Here is a 24,790-nt window from a genome sequence, read left to right on the forward strand (position 1 = left end):
AATAAGAGCTGGGAATGCTTTGAGGGGCGTTTCCCTGTGGTCGATGGGGGATGGGATGTGTACGTGTGTGTGTGTGTGCATGTGTGCCTGCATGCTGGGGAGGGGTGAGTGATTTAGCACCACTGAAACACCAGCTGTCCATCTGTGTCTGACCCCCATACACACCCTGTACACACTTGAAACACACACCGGCACCTACACTGACGCACACACACACACACACACACACACACACACACACACACACACACACACTCATGTCTAACCTCTCGGCTCTTGAGTATCTCTCGAACCTGAAGAAAGTCCAGACAAAACACAATCTGTTCATCTGTCTTTCTCCCACCAAACACAAAAACACACACACACACACACACACACTTGAACTCACAAATATACATTACACTAAGCAAGATTGCTACCTAATCAGCTCTGCAGTAGTGCTGGTGCTGCAGTGTATTCTCAGTGAATGCCTCTGCAAGGTCACTCCTAGTGAGCACACGTACATGCACTGACACACACACACACACACACACATGCAGACACACAGACATTCACAACCAGACACACACGGTCACACAAAAGAACACTGGAGGCTAGCAGAAGAAGAGATGAACTTTGACCCTGCTGGACATTCAAAAGTCGAGGTAAAAGCCGGACTACACAGTTGTGTAAGCCTCTGTGTCTGTGTGTGTGTGCGTGGTATTGTTTGTTTGTGGGAGTGGGTCAGGGTTGAGACAACTGGAGTCTGGCCTTTGCTTTCTTACCCTCAGGGCTGGATTTGGTGTGTGTGTGTGTGTGTGTGTGTGTGTGTGTGTGTGTGTGTGTGTGTGTGTGTGTGTGTGTGTGTGTGTGTGTGTGTGTGTGTGTGTGTGTGTGTGTGTGTGTGTGTGTGTGTGTGTGTGTGTGTGTGTGTGTGTGTGTGTGTTTGTGTTGACCATTTGGTTGGAACTGTAGCTAATTTCTCAATCAGACACACACATACCATCTTCTCAATCCGTCCCAAAGGTCAGGCCCTATTCATTCACTATTGTGTCCACTCCCAGTGGGTCGCTGCTCCTCTCCAGCCAGATGTACAGAGAGGATGATAGTGAGTCCTGCTCAAGTTGCATTTTAATCAAGACATAAGGGTGTTCTTTGCAATTAAAGAAATGCCAAACGCTCTGTCGGGGAGCAGTCACCACTAAACATCAAGGCTTTTTACATCCTTCACAAATATCTTTACAAAAAGTCACATTGTAGCGTAAAAGAATGGATTCTGTACAGCTTTTTACAACAAGAAGTAATTCTTAAAATGATACAAAACAGACTTTGTGTGGTTACAAAAAACCCAAGTCATCCTCCAGCTATGAAGAAAACAGCGAACAGGAGGGGACGCCTAAATCAAAGTAGTCATGGTTTTGATATGGCAACATCATGATAAGAGTAGACACTGAAAAAAACCTATACAGGCCTGACTTTGGTTTTTGGACAGCAGTTCACTTTGACTCACACCACAGTGGGATTATCTGAAGCGTGGCCATGTTTGATGTCCTCTGCGGTCACGAATGATGTTGAGTCACAGCATCATGTGTTTCTGGGGGCCGCTTTATTGGTATGGCTCCATCATGCCTCTGCCTCTGTGGTTAAGACAGTGTGTATATGTGTGTGAGAGGATGAGTGTATCCTGTGGTTTTGCGAGGAGGTGCAGCAGGGACAGAGGGCGATGTTCGGTGCAGGGAGGGGAGAGAAGGGGATGATGGGAGTCAAAGAAGAAGCAGGCACAGAGTATTGACTTTCACTGTGTCTCGCTTAAAGCGCAAGTGTGTTTGTCAGTGAAATCTGATGGCCCCATCAGCTGTCTGGGACGAGCCTGACAGAGGGTGTGTGTGTCTCTGTGTGTGTGTGTGTGTCTGTGTGTGTGAAAGCAAGAGAGATGACAGCGTAGAGGAGTTATGACTTGTGCTTGTACCAATATTTTTAAACCTTGTTAACATTTTTAACATTAGTTTGCAAGCACACCAGAAACGATCACCAAAAGATAGTTACAAATATTTGTAGCTTTTCAGACGTTTGTGTGTCCGTGTGTGTCATTCTCCCCAATTCTCTGCTGCTTGTCGTGTCTTCGTTCCAGGCTTTGTAAAATAATCTGTCTGTAGTTGTGCTGTTTATTTATGCTCATTGTTTTTTAAGTATGGATGCGGACATGAATAAATTATATAAATGTGTCCGTCTGTCTGTGTGTCTGTCCCTCGGGGCGGCTCAGACTAAACAAACAGCTGTGTTTATGAACCAGGGAAGAGCCACAAGGGTCTTCTGTTCAGTGGTCCATTTCCACACACGCTCCTTAATCCCCCTGGGCACCTCATCTTTTACCTGCCCTCATGTTGCAGTTTGCCCCCCCCACCCCCCATCCCCCCTTGTGTTTTCTGCCCCGCTCGGCCTCTCTCTCTCTCTCTTGCTCGCTCACTCTCTCAGCCCCCTCTGCTCAGTGCAATGCTCGCTCCCTCTCAGACCGAGAGGAATGCCACTCCGTGTGACCTCTCACCTACAACAAGGAGGGGTGCCGGTTTAGACGAGGGAGCGAGGGGCAGCTGCAGTCATGTGCCCATGCAGGCCTGGGAGGAAACACACACACACACACACACACACACACACACACACACACACAACACACACACACACACACACACACACACACACACACACACACACACACACACACACACAGAAACACAGAAAGAGAGAGACTGAAGTTGTCAGCTAAAACTCACACACTCAAACTGCAGTATATCCTTGTGCGCTGATCCAGTCGTGGATGTAGAGCGCAGATTCTCCCGCCTCTCTATGTGTCTGAAGAGTGTGTGTGTGTGTGTGTGTGTGTGTGTGTGTGTGTGTGTGTGTGTGTGTGTGTGTGTGTGTGTGTGTGTGTGTGTGTGTGTGTGTGTGTGTGTGTGTGTGTGTGTGTGTGTGTGTGTGTGTGTGTGTGTGTGTGTGTGTGTGTGTGTGTGTGAACGTGCGAGTGGAGTGCAGCCTCGCACAAAGGCGTTATTGTTGGTCCGAGGGGGCCTGAGGGGAGGCGGGCAGTCTGATTGGTTAAGACTATTGTGTCTCACTTTGCCCATTCTCTCTGTCACTGAGGATGTCATTACAGTGGCTCTCAAACTCTCTGTCTCTCTCTCCCCCCCTCTCTCTCTGTCTCTCTCGTGCATGCTGGGAATCATCTGAGGACTTCAGATACTCACAGAGATGTGTACACTAAGCAATGAGGGCATTTAAACCTGAAGTGCAGACACTAGTCATTCTATTAGACAGTTATTACTCTGTCAGCAACTATTCATAAGCATCACTTGCTGGAATACAATTTGCTTATTTTCTTTATTGATTATTATGTAGATTATTATTATCATTATTATTATAGTTAAACATTTTACATTGAAATAAAGAGTGAAAGAAATGCCTGTCCCAGTTTCTTAGTGCCCAAGGTAATGTGTCTTCAGATTGCATATTTTCTACAAAGATGTAACATAGAAGTAAGTTTGTCGATATAAAACGGATTCAGATCAGTTAAAGATACAAAATGAAACAGTTGCTCATTAAAATAGACCTGTGTTACATTTTGTCTACTTGTACTATAACTTCTAGAGCCACAATGTATGTCAAAGGATAAACACACTGCTAATGGATCATGATTATTTATTGTCATTTGCTGCGTAACGTGAATTAAACGTCAATACATTACCTCGGCCATGAACATGATTTGTGCCTGAGTGGCGTCAGGTCGAGTTTCATCTGCAATAGTGGTCAAGACAAAAACTCCCATGATCCCGAGCTGCTTCTCGACGTCGTCAAACTAGGTCTTTTGTTTTTGATTTGATTGAGAGACTCTGCTGAGCAGCTGAAGTAACATATTGTATGTGTCAATCAATATACCTGACGCTGTACATTCTAATGATCATGATGTTTAAGATGCTGACCTTGTAATTGCAACATCCGCAGTTGGAGGCCAGCAGGGGAACTTAGTTGTGTGTCTTTCCGTGTCTCTGACTGCAGATATCTAGTGTATGATATTTATACTGAGGGAAAATCACCCAAAATATTTATTTTGAAGTTTAAACTTTTTACAAATTTTGTCCAATTGACAGTTGACTGATTACTTTCAGCAGCAGTGTGGTTATTTCACATCATTTGCCTTTGCATCTTAGCGTAAGTAGTAAATTAGAGATTTAATGTTTAGTATAAAATTACATCTTAATTACTCGTTGTCATCTCTCATGTGTTTACAGAAAAAAACTGGTAATTTCTCCATGTTTATTGCCTCAGTAACTAGACAAAAACGCATTAGAGTGCATTATTTTTAAATAACTTATGAGTGCGCGAGGCTTCGCTGTTGCAGACCACTGTTTGCCAGAGAGGAAGTGTTTAATCTCAGCGCAGCTTCTGTCTTGAATTACCCATCATTCCACACAGGAAGTCATCCCTTAGGATTTAGAGCAGCACATTGGCTGTTAATTGTTTCCTGTTGTACAGAAGTGGTATGATTGGGTCATATGGTGCACAGAGCACAGCAACGAGTTCCTTTGGTTTTCTGCTGTGTGTTGTGCATGTGTGTGTGTGTGTGTGTAATTTAGCCCTAACCCCCCCCAATGTATGCATTAATTATACAGCATTCAGTGTATTTGTGAAATGATCCAACCTGTGTTGACTTGTTCTTGTGTTTTCATGTAGAGATACTGTGTGTGTGTGTGTGTGTGTGTGTGTGTGTGTGTGTGTGTGTGTGTGTGTGTGTGTGTGTGTGTGTGTGTGTGTGTGTGTGTGTGTGTGTGTGTGTGTGTGTGTGTGTGTGTGTGTGTGTGTGTGTGTTTTTCAGGTAACAATTCACCAAATACAAGGTCTGGATCAAATGTGGATTTAAATTTTTTTTGCAATCCTGCGGTTATTATTCATCTTGAGCCAATTAAACTATAAAATAGATGTAATGTATAATATTTACATAATCTACAGCTTTAATCTTTAACCAGGATAATAATTTTGTGATTTATATGTTTACATCTGTTGTTTTGTTAGTTGTGAAATGACAAATGAGTTTTGTCACATTAGTAAAGTCCTGAGAGCTCAACAGGCTGCACCTGCACTGCTCTGTCGTCCTGTATCGTGATACAAAATTGTGAAACATTTTACGGTTTCAGTCTCTGTTTCAGAATCGTTCAGCTCCGTGTGTGTGCGTGTGTGGCCAGCTTCTATGTGTGGTGTACATTTACTTTGTGCTGAACATGCAAGCTAACTGAAAAGCATAATGCTGTCACTTGAGGTTCAGCTGCGTCCATGAAAGGAACAATAATGGTACATAATGGCTGTAATAATCGCTATGAAAAAAACCTCCTCTAATGTGCTTCTTGGTGCTATTCACAGGCAGCGCACACATATGCCTGCGCACACACCATTAATGCTAATAGCGGGGATTAGATGTATACATTGTGTGGCATGTAAATATGGCTGTCATTACTGCGCGCGTGAAAACCTCCAGTTCCGCCGTAATGACATGCTTCAGCTCAACCAATCAAAGGCTTTTGTTCGGATTGAGCCATCTACATCTGAGTCTGAAGGAAGTGTGACAAGGAGAGTCTTGGGTGTTTCGCTGCTGTCTTTAGGAGCACTCCAATCTGAAGGATTGTTTTATTTGAGACCTGCTGGTGTGCATTCAATCTGGCACAGGTAGCGACAAGACCAGTGTACTGTAGACCAAATTCTTGATCACGCTCAGCGGGGAGTGAACGGAACAGAACGTATGCTGCTTGGGCCTGAATGATCAAGCCTCTTCTTTTGCTAAACTGTGGCTGTAGGCAGAACACATAGTTTGGGAATGGCTGCATTAGTCCAAGAGTTGAAGTTTTGAATTGAGCCCAATTTCCAAACTTTCCCACCCAACTTTCCCAGAAGATGCTTTGGCTGGCACAGATGCCATCAGATCAGCGATAGAATAAAGCACCAGCTAAGGGCGGCACAAGCTGAGTGAAAACAGACACACATGCACACACACACACAGTTTCAGGCAGCGGGTTTGATCCCACTGATCCACAAACTGTCCCACCTTGACACCCCCTCCTTTTTTTTCTCCCTCCCCTATTCTCCTCCCTCTTTTCTCTCCCCTGCTGTGGGTCTCCTCAGGCGCATGAATGGAAGTCTTTATTCCCGGGAGAACTGGTGGGAAGAACGAGAGAACGAGTAACAGGGATGGGGCGGGGGGGTGGCAGGGAGGTAGGCGAGGGAAAGGGGGGGTTAGCTGTGAGAGTGGCTGCAAGATCAACACAGTGCCACAGCTCCTCTTTTTTCTCCTCCGCCGCTTTTCCCTCCTTTTCTCCGCGTAGCCGTCCCCCCCCCCTTCCTTTTTTAAGTGCAGTGGACACAAAGCCGTGTTAGTATTCATGGTGTTTGTTTGCAGAACTGTGTGTGTGTGTGTGTGTGTGTGTGTGTGTGTGTGTGTGTGTGTGTGTGTGTGTGTGTGTGTGTGTGTGTGTGTGTGTGTGTGTGTGTGTGTGCAGAGAGCTGTCAGAAACACAGATCACAGAGAAGAAGCAGCGCTCTGAATGGAGCTGGAGAGAAGCGGGCAGGGGGAGGAGGAGAGGGAGGTGGTGGTTCCCACAGGGGAGAATGGTCAGCTCCAGAAAAGAGAAAGAAGAAGAAGAAAAGGAGAGATGAGATGAGGAGGAGGAGGAGGAGGAGGAGGGGTGGGGGGTGGGCAGTGCACGAGGCCACAGGGGCAGAGGGAGACAGCGTGGTGTCAAAGCCAAGGGGAGAGAGAGAGAGAGAGAGAGAGAGAGAGAGAGAGAGAGAGAGAGAGAGAGAGAGAGAGAGAGAGAGAGAGAGAGAGATCATATCAATCATAACGTTTCTGAGGGAACTAGTTGTAAACGGGTCCAGGCACCTCTCCTTGTTTTTCTGCTGGTCCGCTTCTTCCCTCCCTCTCTCTCTCTGCCGCTCTCATTCTTTCAGTAACACCCCTCCAACCCCCCACCTCTCTCCCTCTCTCTCTCTCTGACTCTCTCTCTCTCTCCTTCTCTCTCTCTCTTTCTCTTTGTGTGTCTGTCTGGACAGCTGCCCAGTTCCATACACAGGGAAAAATGAAACACTCTAACCACCGGGCGTGCAGCCAAATAAAAGGCTGCGAAAAACTATTTGAAGGGCAGCGTGTTTGTGTCTATGTGTGTGTGTCTGCGTGTGTGCATGGATGGAGTGTCTGTGCATGCTTGCTTGTGTACGTGTGTGTGTGTGCTACTGGGGTTGTGAGATTTGGGTGTGCCTGTTTAGGGTGTTCTTTCACAGTATAATGGTGCAGCCAGGGTGCTCTGTGCGTGTGTATGTGGGTGTGAGGGAGAGGTTCCACTCTGAGGTTCAGTTTATTCAACAGATGAAAAAAAAGAAAAAGGCTGCAGGAGAGGAGAGGGGCAGGACGGGGCATCGCATACCTCCCCTCACATCAAAACTGGAAGACAGAGGAGCGAAACGTTTTTCATCCAAATCCAGATTTAAAACACCCCGCTGAGTGTGAATGTTACATCCAGACACACATTTGTCAGTAAATACATGCTGACTCATTTGCAAAGTGCCTCTCAGTCGGGTGGTTGCAGCACTTAGTCACATATTATCCATGACCTCCTCCATTGAGCTCTGACCTTATCTGATGGTTACATCACCAGTGGAAAGGAATGTGCGGCTCCATATCTGCCTCGATCCTGGTGTTGAGGAGCCTTTGTGCAACTGCCTGCGACAAGTCTGTGTTGTTACAGTGCCGGCCCAGAGGAAGACATCCTAGCAATGGTTGTTGACCTAGCTGCCGCGTATACGACCCCTTCACCCCTGAACGCTGCGGCCCTGAGAGCCTCGAGGGAGGGACAGTGCATCAAATAATTCGAGAACTAAACATGTGTTGGGTTTGTTTTGCGCTGCATGGCCCCTCCTTATCTGTATTTGATCTGAGGGGGGACTTGTAGAGGAAGGACAGGGGAGAAAAGGGTTGTGGCCTCACAGCTCTTGGGGTTGTGGGTTTCTCCAGGGTCAGAGTCCATGATAGTGCTGATCCCCTGACCATCGCCCCCTGCTGCCGGCCAGCAGTAGCACAGGGAGATGACAGTCTACACACACACCACATGGCAAGAACGGGGTGGCGTGTGTACAACAGAGAAATGAGTATACAGCAGTATTTTTTCTGTGCCATTGCTGCATCTGTGCAGAAACTTAAGAGTATGTAGTTTTACAGTAGATGTTCAGGACAGCAGGACCTCAAATTCTGAGATAAATGCAAATGTTACATAGAGAAAAATGCAGTACCTGTGGCGGAAAGGCAAGGACATGAAAACCACTACCTGGTAACTGGTTTTAATGTTGTGGCTGATCGCTGTGCATTTGTTTGTGCGGGTATCAGACAGTGAGTGTATTTTCCCTGGAATGTGAGAGGCGTAGAGGAGGGGAGCGGGAGGAGAGGGTGGTAGAGGGGAGGAAACTAAGAACAAAAAGCTGAACTGGTGCCAATAACCCAACCTCAACCAGAAAGGGGGGGGTTGAGCTGCCTATCTCTGTTTTTTCTTCTTCTTTTCTTTTACTCTCCTATCAATAGTAGGAAAGGTGTCCATGCCTCCTCTTTTTATTATCTCTTTGTGGTTGCTGTTTTGTGGTTAGTGGGGAGGATACATTTTACATGTGTGTGTGTATGTGTGTCTGTCTCTAACCACCTCTACCTGTCTGTCTCTTTCTCTGTGCCCTCCTTTAACCTGAAACAGCAGGTATTCTAGGACAGGTTAAATGAGAAAGCATGTGTGTATCAGGTTTCTGTCATCTTATCCCTTTGGACTTGCGTCGTCTCTTCTCCAGTGTCACTGTGTGCACATACATACACACTCACACACACACACACATACATGCATCTCAGAGCTGGGTGGATAGTGTGCTTCAGAGATAAATGAGACTGTGCACGTGTGTGTTAGTAAAGGCATTTTCTGGCATTGTTAATCATAAATGCTGCTCATTGAATGCTTGTGTGTGTGTGTGTTTTTTTTGCGCTTGTGAGTGATAAATGGCTTCTGCAGTTATTGTGGAAGTAGAAAACGAGTGTCACTGCCTGGCCACTGATGGGAGAGCAGAGAGAGAGAGGGGAAGAAAAAGGTTGGACAGCGAGAGAGAGAGGGATAGCGAGGGATAGAGCAGATAGAAAGTGGATAAAGAAGTGAGGGCAGAACAGGAAATTGGCAGGGTAAACAGTAGAAGAGATGAAGTCCTTACAAATATGTACCCTGTGATAAGAACTCCATACGTACGTTTCATTTTTGCGTGTGTGTGCGTAGCTGCAAAGACCAAAAGCTAATCACCTGGCAAGCTGCTGATACATGAAGACTAGAATTGATAGCCCGTCTGGTTTCATACCTTACCATTTTCTGCTATTATATGTGATGGCAGGATTGTGAAACGCTTTTGAAATGTGTGCATCTACGGAATGCACGTACGAGTGTGTGCGCTTGCATTCCTGTGTGTACATGCTGAGAGGCAAGCCTGTGGTTAGGTTACATCTCCCTGCAGCGCGGCAGAACAGTGTCTTGTTGCGTCATACGGAGTCTGTTAATAACAGGCTAAACCACAAAGGCCATCCGCTGCTCTATTTCTCATCTTCCAGCAGTACAGTGATTAAGCTGCAGTGATGCGTTAGGCAGGGTTATGTTGTGAAGTAATATCAAGCTTGTGCATTTTCAGTTCCGCATGCAAGTGAACTGGGCACTGAGTGAAGGTCGACTTCGTAAGTTGCTCCACTGGAAAAGTGGAGATAGATAGTGCTACAGTTGTCAGGACATATACAGTGCTAAGTGTGTGCGACCGAGCTGGGCTGCAGCGTTTAATACTGTGTGCAGTCATACACCCCCGACGCCATCCCCCCAGCTCTCACAGCATGCAACATCCTTGCCACAGGAATTTAATTGCTCTGTAAACAAGTCTTTTGTTTTGTTGCACACTGTTTGCTCATGCACACAAGATGTATTAAAAGCTTCAGTCCTGCCGTGGAGAGAGAAGAATGTCATATCAGAGCACAACAAATCACTGATTTAATGTGGGCTGACAAAAAAGAAACTGCATGCAGACCTGGATGCAGTGCTGCATATGTATTATCTCTGTGAAGATAGGCAGGGATAGGATGTTATGCAGAAAGGAAATAGAGTGGTCATCATTTTATGAGTGCATTATCATATCATTTATCTATCCATGCAGCTATATTAAGCTTGTCTTGTGATTGCAATACGTATGTAGTAACCAGTCCTTTTTATTTTCTCTTGTCTCCAGACATACGAGCGCCAGTTCAGAATCCCTGAGCAGCGAGAGGGAGGCCTGCTGCAACTACTGGGAGATCACACTCCGCCCAAACACCAGCTTCGCAGCTCCCTCCTTCCTGCACACGCACTCACACACCCACAGCAAACACAGCAAGCCCTCACGCAACAATTCCAGCATACACACCAACACCAAATCAGTCGAGACTGGATCACGTCTACAGCACCTTCTGCGTCCCCAGCAAATCCTGCAGATTCTGAGCCAGCCAGAGAGCTGTCAGGAGCCGGTAGGACCACTTTGCTCGATCCCAACCAACCCTTCTTACGAATGGCGACACAGAGCCCCTCGCCTCAGAGATCCCTGACTCCAGACCTGCAGTTGCCAGTGGTTACAGATGCCAGTATTCTCAACCTGACGTCTCTCAGCAGGTGCGGTTCATTTTCCTGGTTACTGGGTGTTATCACGTGGTAAACAAGAACACTACACCAAAAATACTGTTCGCCATGCATAGCTGAGGGGGAAATTGATATAGAATTGTGATATTTTTGTGTTGCAATATTATGTTTTTGAGTGTTTCGTTTTTTAAAACAATTGACTAGCTCAATGATAAAATGAAAAAATGAAAAAAATCAATCTGATAATAAGCAGCATATTGCAAGATATCTCAATGTATAAGACAATATTTAAATAGAATTTAATAAGGGCTCATCTGTCATGATAATATCATATGAAAGTCCTACACAACTTTCAAACAAATATAGTAAATGTTCATACTGGTTTTGGTGAAATACAAAACATTCTTTCTCCCCACTCATCTCAGTGTTTTCTCTGTGTGCCTCTCTCTAGGGGGAGGGGTTTGCAAGAGGTCAGCGAACAGCTCTTTGGGAACATCAAGAGAAAGTACGGGAGGAAAGACTCCCAGAGGATGCTCTGTAACCCCCACAGTGCTGATTCACCATGGGGAAGACAGACAGAGAAGGGGTCGGAGAGCCCATCTCATTCAGAAGAGAGGCAGAAGTACAGGCAGGAGGAGACAGCTGAGCGGTTCCACGAAGAAAGAGAGGAAAGGAGAAAAGAGGACAGGGAGCGAGCAGTTGCTGGGAGGAAAGGAGATGAAGAAGACAGAGGGATGCACATGCTGACAGAGGAAGGGAAAGGAAGAAAGAGGCGGAGGAGGCCTTCTTTTGACAAGTCATTTTCTGTAGTGGAGCAGACACAACGGCAAGACACTGACTCTGCAGACAAGCACCAGCCAGGGCCCCCAGAACCCAAAGTAGCACATAAGATGGAGACTCACAAAAATGATTCTCGTCTCACAAGTCAAGCTGATGTCAGTGGAGAGAGGGTGGAAAAACTGGAGAGGGCAGATAAAGGCGATAAAAGAGAAAAAGGAGAGAGGGCAGAGAGAGGAGAGACGGTTACAGGCAGACCTGAACCAGAGTCAGCTCTCAGTGCAAACAGAATGAAAAAGAACCCTGTGGGTCGTCCTAAAATGAACACAGACATCCTTAAACACAGAGAATCTACTCACAATCTTATCAACAAACCCATTCTTAACACAAACCTCAGACTCCCGAGCCCAAATCCCAGCCCGAGCCCCAGGGGTAGCATCAGTCCTAGCCCCAGCCCTAAATCCAGACCTAACATCAGCCCCAGCCCGAGCCCTAGACCCAGGATGGCCCTGAGTCCTAGCCCCAGCCACAGCACCAGCTCCACAGCCAGTTCCAGACCAACCAAGGCCAAGGACAGATGGTCCTACCTGAAAGCTAAAAGCCATGCCAGCCTCGCGTCACCCCAGAGAGACAACCGGGTTTGCCCGTCGACCCTAACAGACCCACCTTCAGCCTTTCCCATCACCCCCTCTAGCCCCCTTTACACCAACACTGACAGCCTGACCGTCCACACGCCCATCAAGAGGAAACGAGGGCGCCCCAAGAAGCAGCCACTCCTGACAGTGGAGACCATCCATGAGGGCACGTCCACATCTCCTCCAAGTCCACTGGCACAGGAAACATCAGCAGGGCTAAATAGTAGGAAGAAGATGCACACAATGAACACATTAGTCCAAATGGCATCTGCGACCACCAGTGCCAACTCTAACAGTCTGAAACTGAAGCGTGGTAGGGGCCATTGCAGGCCAGTGAATAAGATAAAGCTTGGGAAAATGCAGAGCATCCTGAATGAGATCCTTTCAGGTTCCGGTCAGAATGGCAGTCTGCCTCTGAAGTCATCTTCTGCCCCTGTTACCTCAGCAATGAGCGCCATGGCATCCACCATTGAGGCTCGACTGGGGAAACAGATAAATGTCAGCAAGAGAGGAACCATCTACATCGGTAAGAAGAGAGGGCGAAAACCTAGAGCAGAAACCCAAGGCTCCAACCCTAACAAAACCACTAGGGACAAGCTTCCGCTGTCTGTCTCCACAGCCAGTCTCTATGAAAGCCCTGTAGTGCCTTCCACCATGTCTCCCAGCTCCAGTGCTACATCCATAAGAGCCAGCCACCCAGATACCACCATGCCCAGTTTGCAGCCCATCTCAGCCCTGACCTCCAAGCTGCCAAGCAGGGGCTTCCTCTCAGGAGGGTGGAAACTCTCTCCACCACGCCTTCTGGCAAATTCACCCTCCCACCTGTCAGAGGTGGCGTCAGTGAAGGAGGTGACCCTGTCTCCCATCAGTGAGTCCCACAGTGAGGAAACGATTCCCAGTGACAGTGGGATTGGGACAGATAACAACAGCACCTCAGATCAAACTGAGAAGGGTCCCGCCTCAAGACGCAGGTGCAGTGACACTGCTAAGATACCTATTTACCTCTCCTGACATTTATTAATGAATGTGGTTGTTTTTAATGAGTTTCATTTTGTGTTCATACAGGTACTCATTTGATCTGTGTGGGTTTGAGGCTGTGGAGGCAGCAGCTCTGGAAGCATCTAACAGGGGCAGCAGAACACGCTGTGAACGACAAGTTACTGCGGTCGACAACTTCCTGTCACAGCAGGAAAAAAAGCAAAAACATCATCGGCGGAAGAGGAAGTGCCTACAGAGCCGGGATCATCTTGACTTTCTCTCTGAACTGGAGGAGGTTAGAAAGACTTTAATACATTCTGTGGGTAATGTTTGGCCATCATGTGCATGTGGTGTATTTGCCTAAATGTTTCCTCTCTTCAACCTCCCTCTAGGTTGTGGTGAAGCTCCAGCAGCTCCGAGTGTCTCACAGACGATACACCTGCTACCCACAGCAGCCATATCCCTCCATCTTCCGCCTCAACTTCCATCATTACTACCCAGTTACCTATGACTCCTACCCCTGCGATTCCAGCGCATACCTCCGCAGGAGTGCCGATCTGAAGGCAAAGAGGAGACGCGGCCGTCCAGCCAAAGCCAGCGAGCCAATCACATCGAAGCTGCCTTTTGTTCAAGGATATAGTTATCCGCTGGCAGGGGGAAATTACTATGCAGCACCGTACGCGATGCCTTATGCACCTCCTCTGAGTCTGGGCTACTTTCCCCCTGCTCCACAATTTTACCTGCCCCACCATTCGCTAGGACCTGCACCTCCATCTCCCTTCATGAGGCCTGCTGTCCCCCCTCCCAAGGCTTTCCACTCCAGTGGACACGCCAAGCTCCAGGCAGGGGCCAAGCTTCGCAGCACTAGTGGGCCACTCCAAGGGCCCTCTGTAAGGGGAGAGGGCCTTGGCTCCCTGGGCAGTGGCAGTGCAGGTGGTCTTGCGGGGGTTCGTCTCCATAAGAGGAAACACAAGCACAAACATAAGCACAAAGATGAACCCCTCCTTTCACCGCGAGACCGGCAGGAGTTGGGCGGGCTCTTCAGTGGAGCGAAGACCACTGCACGTCTCAGCATGCTGAGTGACAGGAGGGACTTGTCCAGTCAGGGGTCTGCAAAGCATCTAGAGAAGCAGAGGGGCATCAGTAGAAGCTCAAGCCTGGGATCCAGCTTAGGGATGTTTGAGTCAGACCAGCTGTCCACACACTCTCTCGCTGACAGCCAGTTACACTCCCGTCAGACTGGACAGCCTATAAACAGCTTCATGAGCAGCTATAGCAGCCAATCGCAGCGATCAGAGTCCGCCTCTGATCTCTTTTTGGGGTCACGGGAGGACGAGTGCGGTGGGAGGAGCAGGAAGACGAGGCTCGCTGTGTTTGGAGATCAGGGCTTAATGTCATTCCAAACTGCCAGGCAGGAGCCAGGACAGATGAACAAGTGTTCCAGTCCCCCCCTCACTGGTAAGAACCTCTTATATCAGGATTACCTGTTCACTCTGTCTTTACAAGGGTGTGCGCTGCCCTTCTGCCATGATCAGAAACCATGACAGTGGGAATGTTTTTTTTCTTTTGACAGCGGCAGCATGGTATTGGCTGTGGCATTATTCACTTTGATGAAGTGTTGGAGGTTTGAGGTTAGCCCAAACTGCAATAAGTGCCTGTTGCTTGCTTGTCTTCATCTAACCAGTTCACTTATGGTTAGACTTCCTGTAGCTACTTAACATTTAAATCCATACTTGGTTCACCTGTGGAAAATTAATGACATGAATCATTAGGGGGTGTTTAGGTGACATCAACAGCACTGAAACTCATCACAGAGTATTTTGTGAAACGGTGTAACTAACAGTGACTTCCACTGCGCACAAGAGATTAGAAAGGTCGTGTTGTGGCTTCATTTTGTCACTTGCATGACCACAAATTAAATCAATGACGGCAATTATCATGATGTTGACAGTGCAGAGAGGCTCCAGAGTCTACACAGTAGTTAATGCCTCACAATACACACACAAGCCATGTGTGTTTAACTTTAAGCTACCAAGGTTGTAGAAGTGAATGCGTTGCTAAATCAGGAGGATGTTTGCAAAATATTGATGTCCAATATATAATTCTATCCTCCAGTGATAATGGACTTGTTATTTGCTGTAGTAAAGTATTAATCACACACTTAGTCAGCGTTAAAGGAGCTTTCCGAATGTTAAATGTACAGTAGACTGCAGCATGCTCACCAAAGTGGTTCCTATTTACAAATATGCTATGGCCAAAATTACTTGGGCTTAAATCAGACAAAGAAGCAGGGTAGACTTAAAGTCTGTCTACCAAGCTAATGTGTATTTTGGTACATTCCGTATTCTGATGTCTTTGAGCACATCTGGCTGGGGATAGAAAGAACATAATGCATGGATGGAGACGACTATAATTCACCAATCTCTCCTTCCTCCCCACCCTCCCTCCCTTTCTCCTCTCCTGCCAATGCCTTTGCCAGAGATATATTATTCACACAGTGTGATTTATTTTCTACAGACATGCCATAAAGGGCCCTTGCCTGTGTTAAAAGAGCTGGCTGGCAGCCAGGGGTTTAATGACTGGGGCCTAGTCCAGTGGCGGGGAGGAGAAGCCAGGGGCTCAGTTAGAATACACCCCCCCCACACCCCCACACCCCCCACCCCAGGGGATCCAGGAGGGATGACTCATATGCACAAACTACCACCTCCCCCTCACCCCTACACCCCAACCCTACTCACACCCCTGCCTTCCACGTTATCCCTCCAGTGTTGTTCTACCTCTTCTACCTTCAATGTCCTTCCCTATCTCCCCTTGTGCTGCTTCTGCAGTTTTTGCCCGAGCTTTCCTCCTCTCACTCTCTTCCACTCTCTCGCACTATCCCCACATCCGTGAGCAGACTTCCCCTTGTTCCTCCGCCTCTTCCTCCCCTTCCCCCTTCTATCTCTTTTGCCCTTCTTCCAATTCTCTTTCTGCTTTTTCCCTCGTCTCCCCTCCCCCTCGTTTCCCCATTACCCTCTCTTTTTCCCATTCCCTCTACCCCTCCTCTAGCATGACTTACTGCTCCACTTCACAGCTTTAGCCCAATTAAAACATAGAGGCACGTGCACATACGCATGCATGCCACACAACCATACATGTACATATATGCATTAACATGCTGACTCTTATACCCACAGATATACGCACACACACAGATCAGACAGATCCCCATCCACACTCTGACCACAGAAGCAAAATTCATATTATTATCTGAGCCTGCAACAAACGTTATAAATAATTAATAGAATAACTGTGTAGTGCTTTAAACAGCTTTAGCATGTGTGCATGTGTGTCACATGTCACATAACACGTGACTTGTTCAAACACATGCTTGCACTTTATTGCGTGCAGAGAGACACTCCCACTAAATAATATACATTAAGGGTAAATTTATCCTGCACGTGTCTGAAACATGCTCACTTATCCAGCACAGTGGCAGTGGCAGTGGATAAGTGAGCATGTATCTGTGTGTTGTATGGTGACTTCCTATTCCCCAGAGATACAGGTCCTCAGTGCTATACAGCCCCTCACACCGCTGAAGGTCACCGGTTTTATGTTCCGTGTATGCAGCTCATAAATTTCTGCTACTTTGTAGTGTGTGTGTGTGTGCGCGCACGTGTGTGTGAACTTGGTGTGTGCACACTCCTGTTCAGCTCATAAACTACTGCTACTTAGTGCTTGCTGCATTAGACTAATTTGACTGTCTGCCCTGAATACTTGAGCAACAATAGAGTAAGATGTTCCTCTGAGTTCATTAGGAAACACCTCACCATGGAGCTCGACACACATTATTTACCCTTAAACATTAACATTATCCATCAAAATAAAACATTGTATGATCATATATCTGCTATTTGAAATTAGTAAACAGAAGTGACATGTTCAAGCCCATTCATGCCATGCTTTGTATTCTCAATATCTTTTCCCTGCTGTCCAGCTCACCATATTTGGTGTATAAAACCAGAGCTGTTTTAGTTTTGACACAATCATCAATGTGTTAGAGCGCTGCAGAAAACTGCTACACTGCATCAGCAGGATTCTGGAGGAAAACAAGAGTGATAGTAGAAATAGACGAAAAGTTCAAGAAAAACAGACCAAGCAAGCATGTTGTATGCACACCGCTTGGGGACTGGTGGCTGATTGTGCTTTTCCTCCATTTTGGCTGTGGCTCAGTCTGAGCCGAGGGAACAGTGCCCAGACAGAGAGGAGAGGAGGAGGTGGGTGGGGGTTCTAAGAAATGGGACAGAGATGGGAAACTAAACGAATGACAGAGACGGACCAAGACCAGGAAGAGGTGCCTGAAATAGAGAAGGAAATGAAATGGTGCAGTGTTACCAGTTTAATTGAAAATTAGAGAGCAGCGCACTACCGCCCGCAAAGAGTAGAGAGGAGGAGAGAATGAGAGTGATGGGGAAAGGGGGAAACAGAAAGGATAGAACAGCGTGTAAAGGGCACGCTGCCCAGTTAACCAGTGTGAAGGAAACAATATGGCTCCAGTTTCTTGTCCTCAGCCATTCTGAACTGCCAAATTCATTATTTGTGCATGTTGGGCATGTGAATGTATGCATGTGTGTGTGTGTGTGTGTGTGTGTGTGTGTGTGTGTGTGTGTGTGTGTGTGTGTGTGTGTGTGTGTGTGTGTGTGTGTGTGTGTGTGTGTGTGTGTGTGTGTGTGTGTGTGTGTGTGTGTGTGTGTGTTTTTTTCTTTGTGTGTGTGTGTGTGTGTGTGTGGTGTTTTGGCAGCCTGTGCTCCAGATGCACATGGTTGTTATTGTGTGGCGACATATTAAATGGTTAAAGGAGACATTTCTGTGGGTTTCCTGCTTGCAGAATGGGATCTCCTCCTCTCCCCTCACCCCTCTGCTCTCTAGTAGACAATTACAGGATAGGATCTGTTCTCCTGGCTCAGCTGGGCTTTGAAAGGCTTACATGAATATGTCAAAATTAGCAGGAAGCTCTTGAAGCAAAAAGATTCTCTCTCCATGAGCTAAATTGGCGCAATGTCTTTCCTTGCTTTTCCAAGGCTGCTCATTTTGACTGACACACTCTTTTCTCTTTATAGACTTTGCTCTGCCATTTATTTACCTTGTGATGTCTCTCCTTACTCATGTTCACTCTCTCCTCTCCCAGGTGTTCCCAGTAAACGGAGGTATAAACGCCGTGAGGTGGAACAGATCCAGAAGGACGTCAGGAGAATGCATTCTTTGAACTTTGAGCATGTGCAGAAGATCCTCCGTGCCAAGCGCCTACAGCGACAAGCTAAAACAGGAAATAATGTCGTCAAGAGACGGCCCGGACGGCCCCGAAAGCAACCCCTAGAGGAATCGGAGCCGACCGGTAGAAGGGAGGAGGATCGGGCGGATGGTCGGAGTTTGGACATGTTGGCAAGTAGGAGAGGTGATGGGAGGACCCTGGGGATGCCTGTCCTGGAGAGGTGTGATGACCTGCCAGGAAGGCAGAGCCACAGGCCAAACATGGCCCCTGAGCCTCTGGAGTTCTCCAACCACGATTCCATCTCAGCAACGATTGAGACGGTGGTGCATCAAGCTCGGTCGCTGGCTCTGCTGGCCAAAGGGACGAAACGCAGAGGCAGGGGCCACAGCAGGGATGAACTATGGGATCCGTCCAGTCAATAGACCTGCAGGAAAGAGCACGGAGAGCAGTTAGCGGAGTCTGTGCTGTTTCAAGCCTATCAGATGCAGTGTTATCTTGATTGTGGGACTCCTCTGTGCACTTTGACTTGTTTGTTCTCTCGGACTTGAGGACTACAGTGGGTCAGCGGAGGAGCAAGAGGAGGGAACACTTCTGGGGCCATCCTTCTGTCGGCTGAAACCCACCAGAAGATGAGCCTTTCAAGGATTCATTGGACCTTCATTTACAATGGCACTATATGGTACTATTTGATACTGAATCTGATGCTATAAAAGTGTGTGGTACTTATGATAGAGTAGGATATTATGTGATTCTTTATGTATCTGATACAGTGACGTGTATGGTACTTTATGATACTGTATCTGAATTGTGGCTTTAGCCATATATTTACCAGCAAGGGGAGGGGGAATGGTTAATATAAAACTGTGCAGCTCTGCTTATTTTTGCCTTTCTGAGGAAGCTTGTCAAAGAAGTGGAATAATACAGCAGTAATTAAGCCACCTTACCCTGTTACCTATCCCTGTTTTTGCTCCCCTTATACCGTGAACCTATACCTTATTTGTTTTCCTGCTCTCTGTGAGAAGTACTCGTACTTCCTGGCAGCTCCTCACCCCTGGTCCCTGTCCCTGCTTGACTCTCACCACAATTCTTTAGCCCTCCCTGGTGCCTGCTGCTCGACTCCATCTCCCTTTGTCCTCTCGTCTGCTCCCAATCATGTTTTGCATCTCCCATTGCTTGTGCTCCCTCAGCATACCCCCCCCCCCCCACCCCCCGTCTCATTTGTTTCTCCCTCCCTGCTCAGGCCTGTCCTGGGCAGTGACATAAAGGCAATATGGTGGATGAGACTGTCCCGGACTGTACATAGAAACAAAGTCCACTGTTGCCTGCCTTGTACAATGGGAAACCAGCTCATAGACATGTACTGGCATACAGTATATCAAATAGAATTGTTGTACCATAGACAATGAAAGTTGTGTATTGTTTTATAACCAAAAACAGACGTGGGTGCGACTCAAGACAAGTTTGTTTTCAGACAGAAGGAACCGCATGTATTCATTCATACACTCGTACATTATTTTGTTTATATCCAGGGGGCATTGCATACAGGAGGAATATCAGGTGTGTTTTCGGTAAACCTTAAAATTGGTTTAATGCACTATGAAAAAAACCATACACTTGCATCAATCAAATGCAGCACTTACATGCTTGTTCCAGCCTTATGTTTTGGCCTTCAATGGTGTGGACGTCCATTCCAGAGAGCATGCATTATTTTAATCAATTTGTATATGCAGGCTGCGCAGCCAAAAGCGTCAAACCCAAGCCCCGGTCTGAAACGTGATTGGACAGTTCAGCAGAAGTGGGCTCTCAGTCAGTGTTTTGAAAAGTTAATCCCAGTCTTTCTACTTAACATGATTTTCAATCCATATCCCTGGAAATATTTTTGGAAAGTAAAATCTAGTGTTTAGGTTTAGAAACCAAAGTCTCAGTATTCAGTGTAAGGATGTTTTATTTCAAAATAATCCGAGTTTAACAAACTCTCCACCGTGTTGGCACCAATGTAAAGCATTCCTTCGTGCACTCTAGAATGTAGCCATCTTGGATTTTGTGTCAATATGTTGAACATTTGTTAAACTCTATCTACAGTATATGTGGCTTTGGGTAGTGGTTGGTATTTTCTCAAAAAAGTATTTCAGAATATAAAGCAATGGATCAGTGTTTCTGTCAAAGTTTGGTTTCAGGAGATTCTGCTTTCTTTCGGTGGGGTGGGACTCTCTGTTGCAGCAGTTCAACTTGTGCCTTATGTTTCTTTCTCTCACCAATTTACATTTGACCCAAGAAATATCAATGGGCAAAAGACTGCCCCAAGAAATTGAACCATATAGATATAGATATATATATATATATATATACTCATGATTGTGCATATGACACATGTGTCTTAGTCATCAGAACCCTGACACTGCCCGTGTCCCTTCACAGCTTCCATAGTCAGCATCCTCTGTCACCGGACACCAAGTTGCAGCTGCCTTCTAGTTTTGTCGTCATCGTAACAGAAGTAGAAGGGCTGGACTTGTGAAGATATCATGATATTACTGTTTTAAAATACATCATGTACTGACCTACATGCATTGTTGGAAGCAGAAAGGTCCACTGCATCAGATGTGTTGTCATCCAGTGATATTGATTCTACACAGTGTCCCAGATAATTAAAGATCTTGTACTCTGCCCAACATCCAACCAGTTTTATATGACATATAACTGTTATATACTTGGCAGAGGAGGAACAGAGGAGGTTGTCATGGACACCACGTTCTCGTACATTGTTGTTTGCTATGCATCAGGCCGTGCCTGGCAATGACCTTAAGAGGAATTTCTGTTCTGAGTCCACCCTTAGGCAAAGAGAAATAAGTGGTCTTATTTACTGAATAAAATGAATTCATGTAACAAGAGTTGTGAATAATACCAGTAATAATTTGTAATAAGTTGTGCAGAAAGTGACTATCATTTCATGGAAACTATAGTTACTGCAGCTCTATGCAGTACAGCCTTAACCAGATGTAAAACTACAGTATTGAAGTGTTTGTTGTAAATAGTGTTAGTGCGTCCATCCTGCATGGATATCGGTTGGGCTCGGCTATGCTGGGACTGTCTCCTAAAACCACAGTAGACCTCCTCTCTCTATACAGACTGCCCAAAAAAACATGTTGAAATGATGACCCCCAAATTATTTTCCTATTCGACAAATTCTGCTGTACATTGACATTCTTCAAAATGCCTTCTCACACCTTTGAACAATGTTTGGAGGATACAAACCCCACTGTAGTGCATTCGACCAAAATAGGAATCCCCACTGATTTGCAGCTACTTTGCCTGCGGCCAGTTGGGGTAGCGCAGTAACATGAAGAGTAAGCAAGAGGCTGTGTGCGTGTGTGTGTGTGTGTGTGTGTGTGTGTGCGTGTGCGTTTGTGTGAGTGTGTGTGTGTGTGTGTGTGCGTGTGTGTGGTGGGGGAGTTCTCAGAGGAAACAGCCAAAAATACACTCGTCCTAACGTTAGTGTGCTTAACCTTGCTCGGCTAGATGACTTTCAGTAGGTCGGCAGTCTGTTGTGGTGGAGATGAGGTCTAGCTCTGTGGTCCATGAGGTGTAGAGACTAAACGCTTGGCAGCTTACTCCTCCATACTGTGGTCAGTCAGTGGTCTCTGATGTAACAGTTAAAGACCCCAAGGTGTTGTCTGTCCTGTCCGTCTCTCCTTACCAGCCAATGCTCCGGTGCCTTCTAACACTGACAAGTATTGTCCCAATCCAGAGCTTTCACTCCACACAGAGACTGCAGAGGGAATGTGGCTGTGAGTAGGGTTCAAGGTCACTGTTGTTGTGTTGAGCAGCCAATCTGGACCGGCGGCCACAGGCGGCCCCTCAACACTGACGCAAGGATCTTTTCTTTTGTCTGTGGTGTGAGCGTCGAGAGCAGCGCAGCAGTGTTTGACCTTACACCAGACCCGTTCCCTACAGCAACCAGGATGAGATATAATGGCACCGAAATTTTTATCACCCCCCCCATTCCCTGTGTAGCATGCTGTGATGAGTGTCCTACAAACGGGGTGAGGGGTCACGTGAGACAGAGCCTCATAAATGTACATGTCGTCATCCTCACAGCATATGTTACAGTTCTAAGCTATAATGTTGTTCAAAGCTGAAAGTGCAGACGAAGCATTGAGAAAAACCAATAAACGTACTTCTTTAGAGCACAAAGTGAGCTCTTCTAACAGTGTGGGCATATTTTAGTTTGTATACATAGTGTATTTGAACCTTTTCTAGAGTGGGTTTCCTTTATCTGCATGCTCAACTTGATTGTATGCATAAATATTTTAGACAAGCCGAAAGTTGAATTTCAATTGAATTTGGAGCAAGACTTGTACATTGTTTGATATGTTTCTTTTTGTAATGAATTTTTTAATTCATGAAGCATTTTTGTACATTGTATGAATATTAAAAACTGCAAATATTTGACATATAGAGTAAATACTAGATGCGCATGCATATGCATATATCCTTCACAGTATGTATGTGTAAATGTACACATATATTTTGTATTTGCATTTGCTGGCATACAGATATATGTCTTAAGCACATATATACATGCAATATATATGTATATCCATGTCCGCTGGCATGCTTTTGGTCATGTTTATCTTCCATGATCTTGTAGGTTCATTTTTTTGTTTCTTTGTTTTTTTTTTATTTCTCTTTCCTGCAGAAAGAAAAGCTCATTCTTTTGCTACCCTTCTGTTGGCTGGCAGCATTGAGCACTTATTAAGAAGAACTACAGTTGAAGTTGTTCATGTTATCCATTGTGTGAAATAATAAATGACTTTATTGACAGCTGATGGTGGCACCTGTTTTCTTATTCCTAAGTAAAACTGATTCAGATTAATTGTTATTTTGTGAGAAGAGCCAGTTGGGATTTAACGTGTGTTTATGTGTGTGTGTGTGTGCAGTGTGAAGCGGGCAGTGTGAAGTGTGCATGTGAACGTGGGTGGGAAGCGTGATGACAGGAGGGCTTGCTGCACTGTTGGTGCTGAATGTCAGATGGTCTCAGTGAATGACTACCACTCCACAATGCGTTCGCGTTTCACAGTTAAATGCGAGGGAATCCTCTGATCAGATTATGCTACAGCCTCACTCAGTCACTCTCTCCCACACACTCACACACACACACACACACACACACACACACACACACACACACACACATACCTACACAGTATTACTCTCTTACCTCTTCATTAGCCAAGCCTACATCTCTAAATCCTCCCTGCACTAGCCCATCAGTGTCAGCTCTAGGTGGGCCGGGCTGCAGGCTGCTCTGTTATTGGACGGAGCTGAGTGGGAAGTTCCCCACTATTGGCTGCTGCCAACTAGTAAAATTCTTCTGTTACCATGGTTGCAGGGTGAGCTGCCCAAATGTGTCTCAGTGTATCTAGCGGTGCTGATGGAACCGTTGGCACCATCAGTGTTGTGCTGAAAAAAATCCCCCCTCTGTCAGGGCTGCAGTGGGGCTGCACCCAAATCGCTCTCTACTGATGCCTGCAAATGAGCCCACATGGCGCTCACTCCACCTCCTGAACGAGGAAGAAGACGAGATAGATCCCCAGGTCTGTGACCACGATGAAACAGCACAGCGGAACACATCCTGCATGAAGGATGTACTGATGAGCTCAGAGCTGCACTCTCTCTGAAAAACAGAATCATCAATCTCCTGTGCAATGCAATGAATTCCTCTGCTCTTTTACTGTCGTATATAGTTTTTAGCCCAAAGCTCAAGGTACAGAGATTATATAGAAACTCATACAACACCATGTGGATGTTGATGAAAGGTCGACAGCTGGAATGAACAAACAAGAAATTCTGTGATACTATTTGACTCATAAAAGATCTGTCACATATATAAATGATAATAAATGTTACAAGGAAAAAAACTCCAAATATAAAGTGCATATATTGTCTTTCGATACAAAAACAAAATCTATTTCTTGGAAATGTAAAGGTAGGATATAATCCACCTGGTCAATAGGGGGAGGTGCTGGACAATAGAAAGGAATGGTTTGGAAATAGACAGAATTTAAAATATCACATAGGCTGTTCACTCCTTTTTTTCTTGTTGCTCCACAGAAAATGTGCAAAATCCTCTCAAATCCTTTTAGTTTTATATAAGTAACCACACTTTATTAAATCTTATCTACTGTGACATACACATGTGCATAGCAGAAACATTGAAACATTTAAGGGCAGCTACAGAAGTGCAGGGTCATGCTTTATGTTATCAGGAGATGCAGACTGTACTGGTGAAGAACTGTACTGGGAGAGTGTACGAGGAGGACTGGGCTTATTGATCTCAGACCTAATCAAACTGATTTTACAGGAAAATGAGACAAAACAAATTGGGAGGATGTCTCGTCTTCGTGGACCAGCCTCTGTGGAATGTCAGGTTTCGGCTTGAGGGTGTTTCTCATTGTAGCACATAAACA

General features: G+C 46.1%; 1 protein-coding gene across 2 annotated transcripts in view; it reads left to right on the forward strand.

Moving 5' to 3' along the window:
- setbp1 (SET binding protein 1) overlaps positions 1–23,147 on the forward strand; it is a 35,945-nt gene extending 12,798 nt beyond the window's left edge. For both annotated transcript variants that reach the window (XM_035165508.2, XM_035165510.2), the window contains exons 3-7: positions 10,300–10,715; positions 11,134–13,065; positions 13,160–13,367; positions 13,465–14,530; positions 18,240–23,147. In XM_035165508.2, the coding sequence (XP_035021399.1) occupies positions 10,300–10,715; positions 11,134–13,065; positions 13,160–13,367; positions 13,465–14,530; positions 18,240–18,745 (4,128 nt within the window). In that variant the 3' untranslated portion in view covers positions 18,746–23,147. The remainder of the gene's footprint in view (positions 1–10,299; positions 10,716–11,133; positions 13,066–13,159; positions 13,368–13,464; positions 14,531–18,239) is intronic.
- Positions 23,148–24,790: the final 1,643 nt, after the last annotated feature.

The sequence above is a fragment of the Hippoglossus stenolepis genome, chromosome 9, assembly GCF_022539355.2.
Source record: "Hippoglossus stenolepis isolate QCI-W04-F060 chromosome 9, HSTE1.2, whole genome shotgun sequence".
In the NCBI taxonomy this organism is placed as follows: domain Eukaryota; kingdom Metazoa; phylum Chordata; class Actinopteri; order Pleuronectiformes; family Pleuronectidae; genus Hippoglossus; species Hippoglossus stenolepis.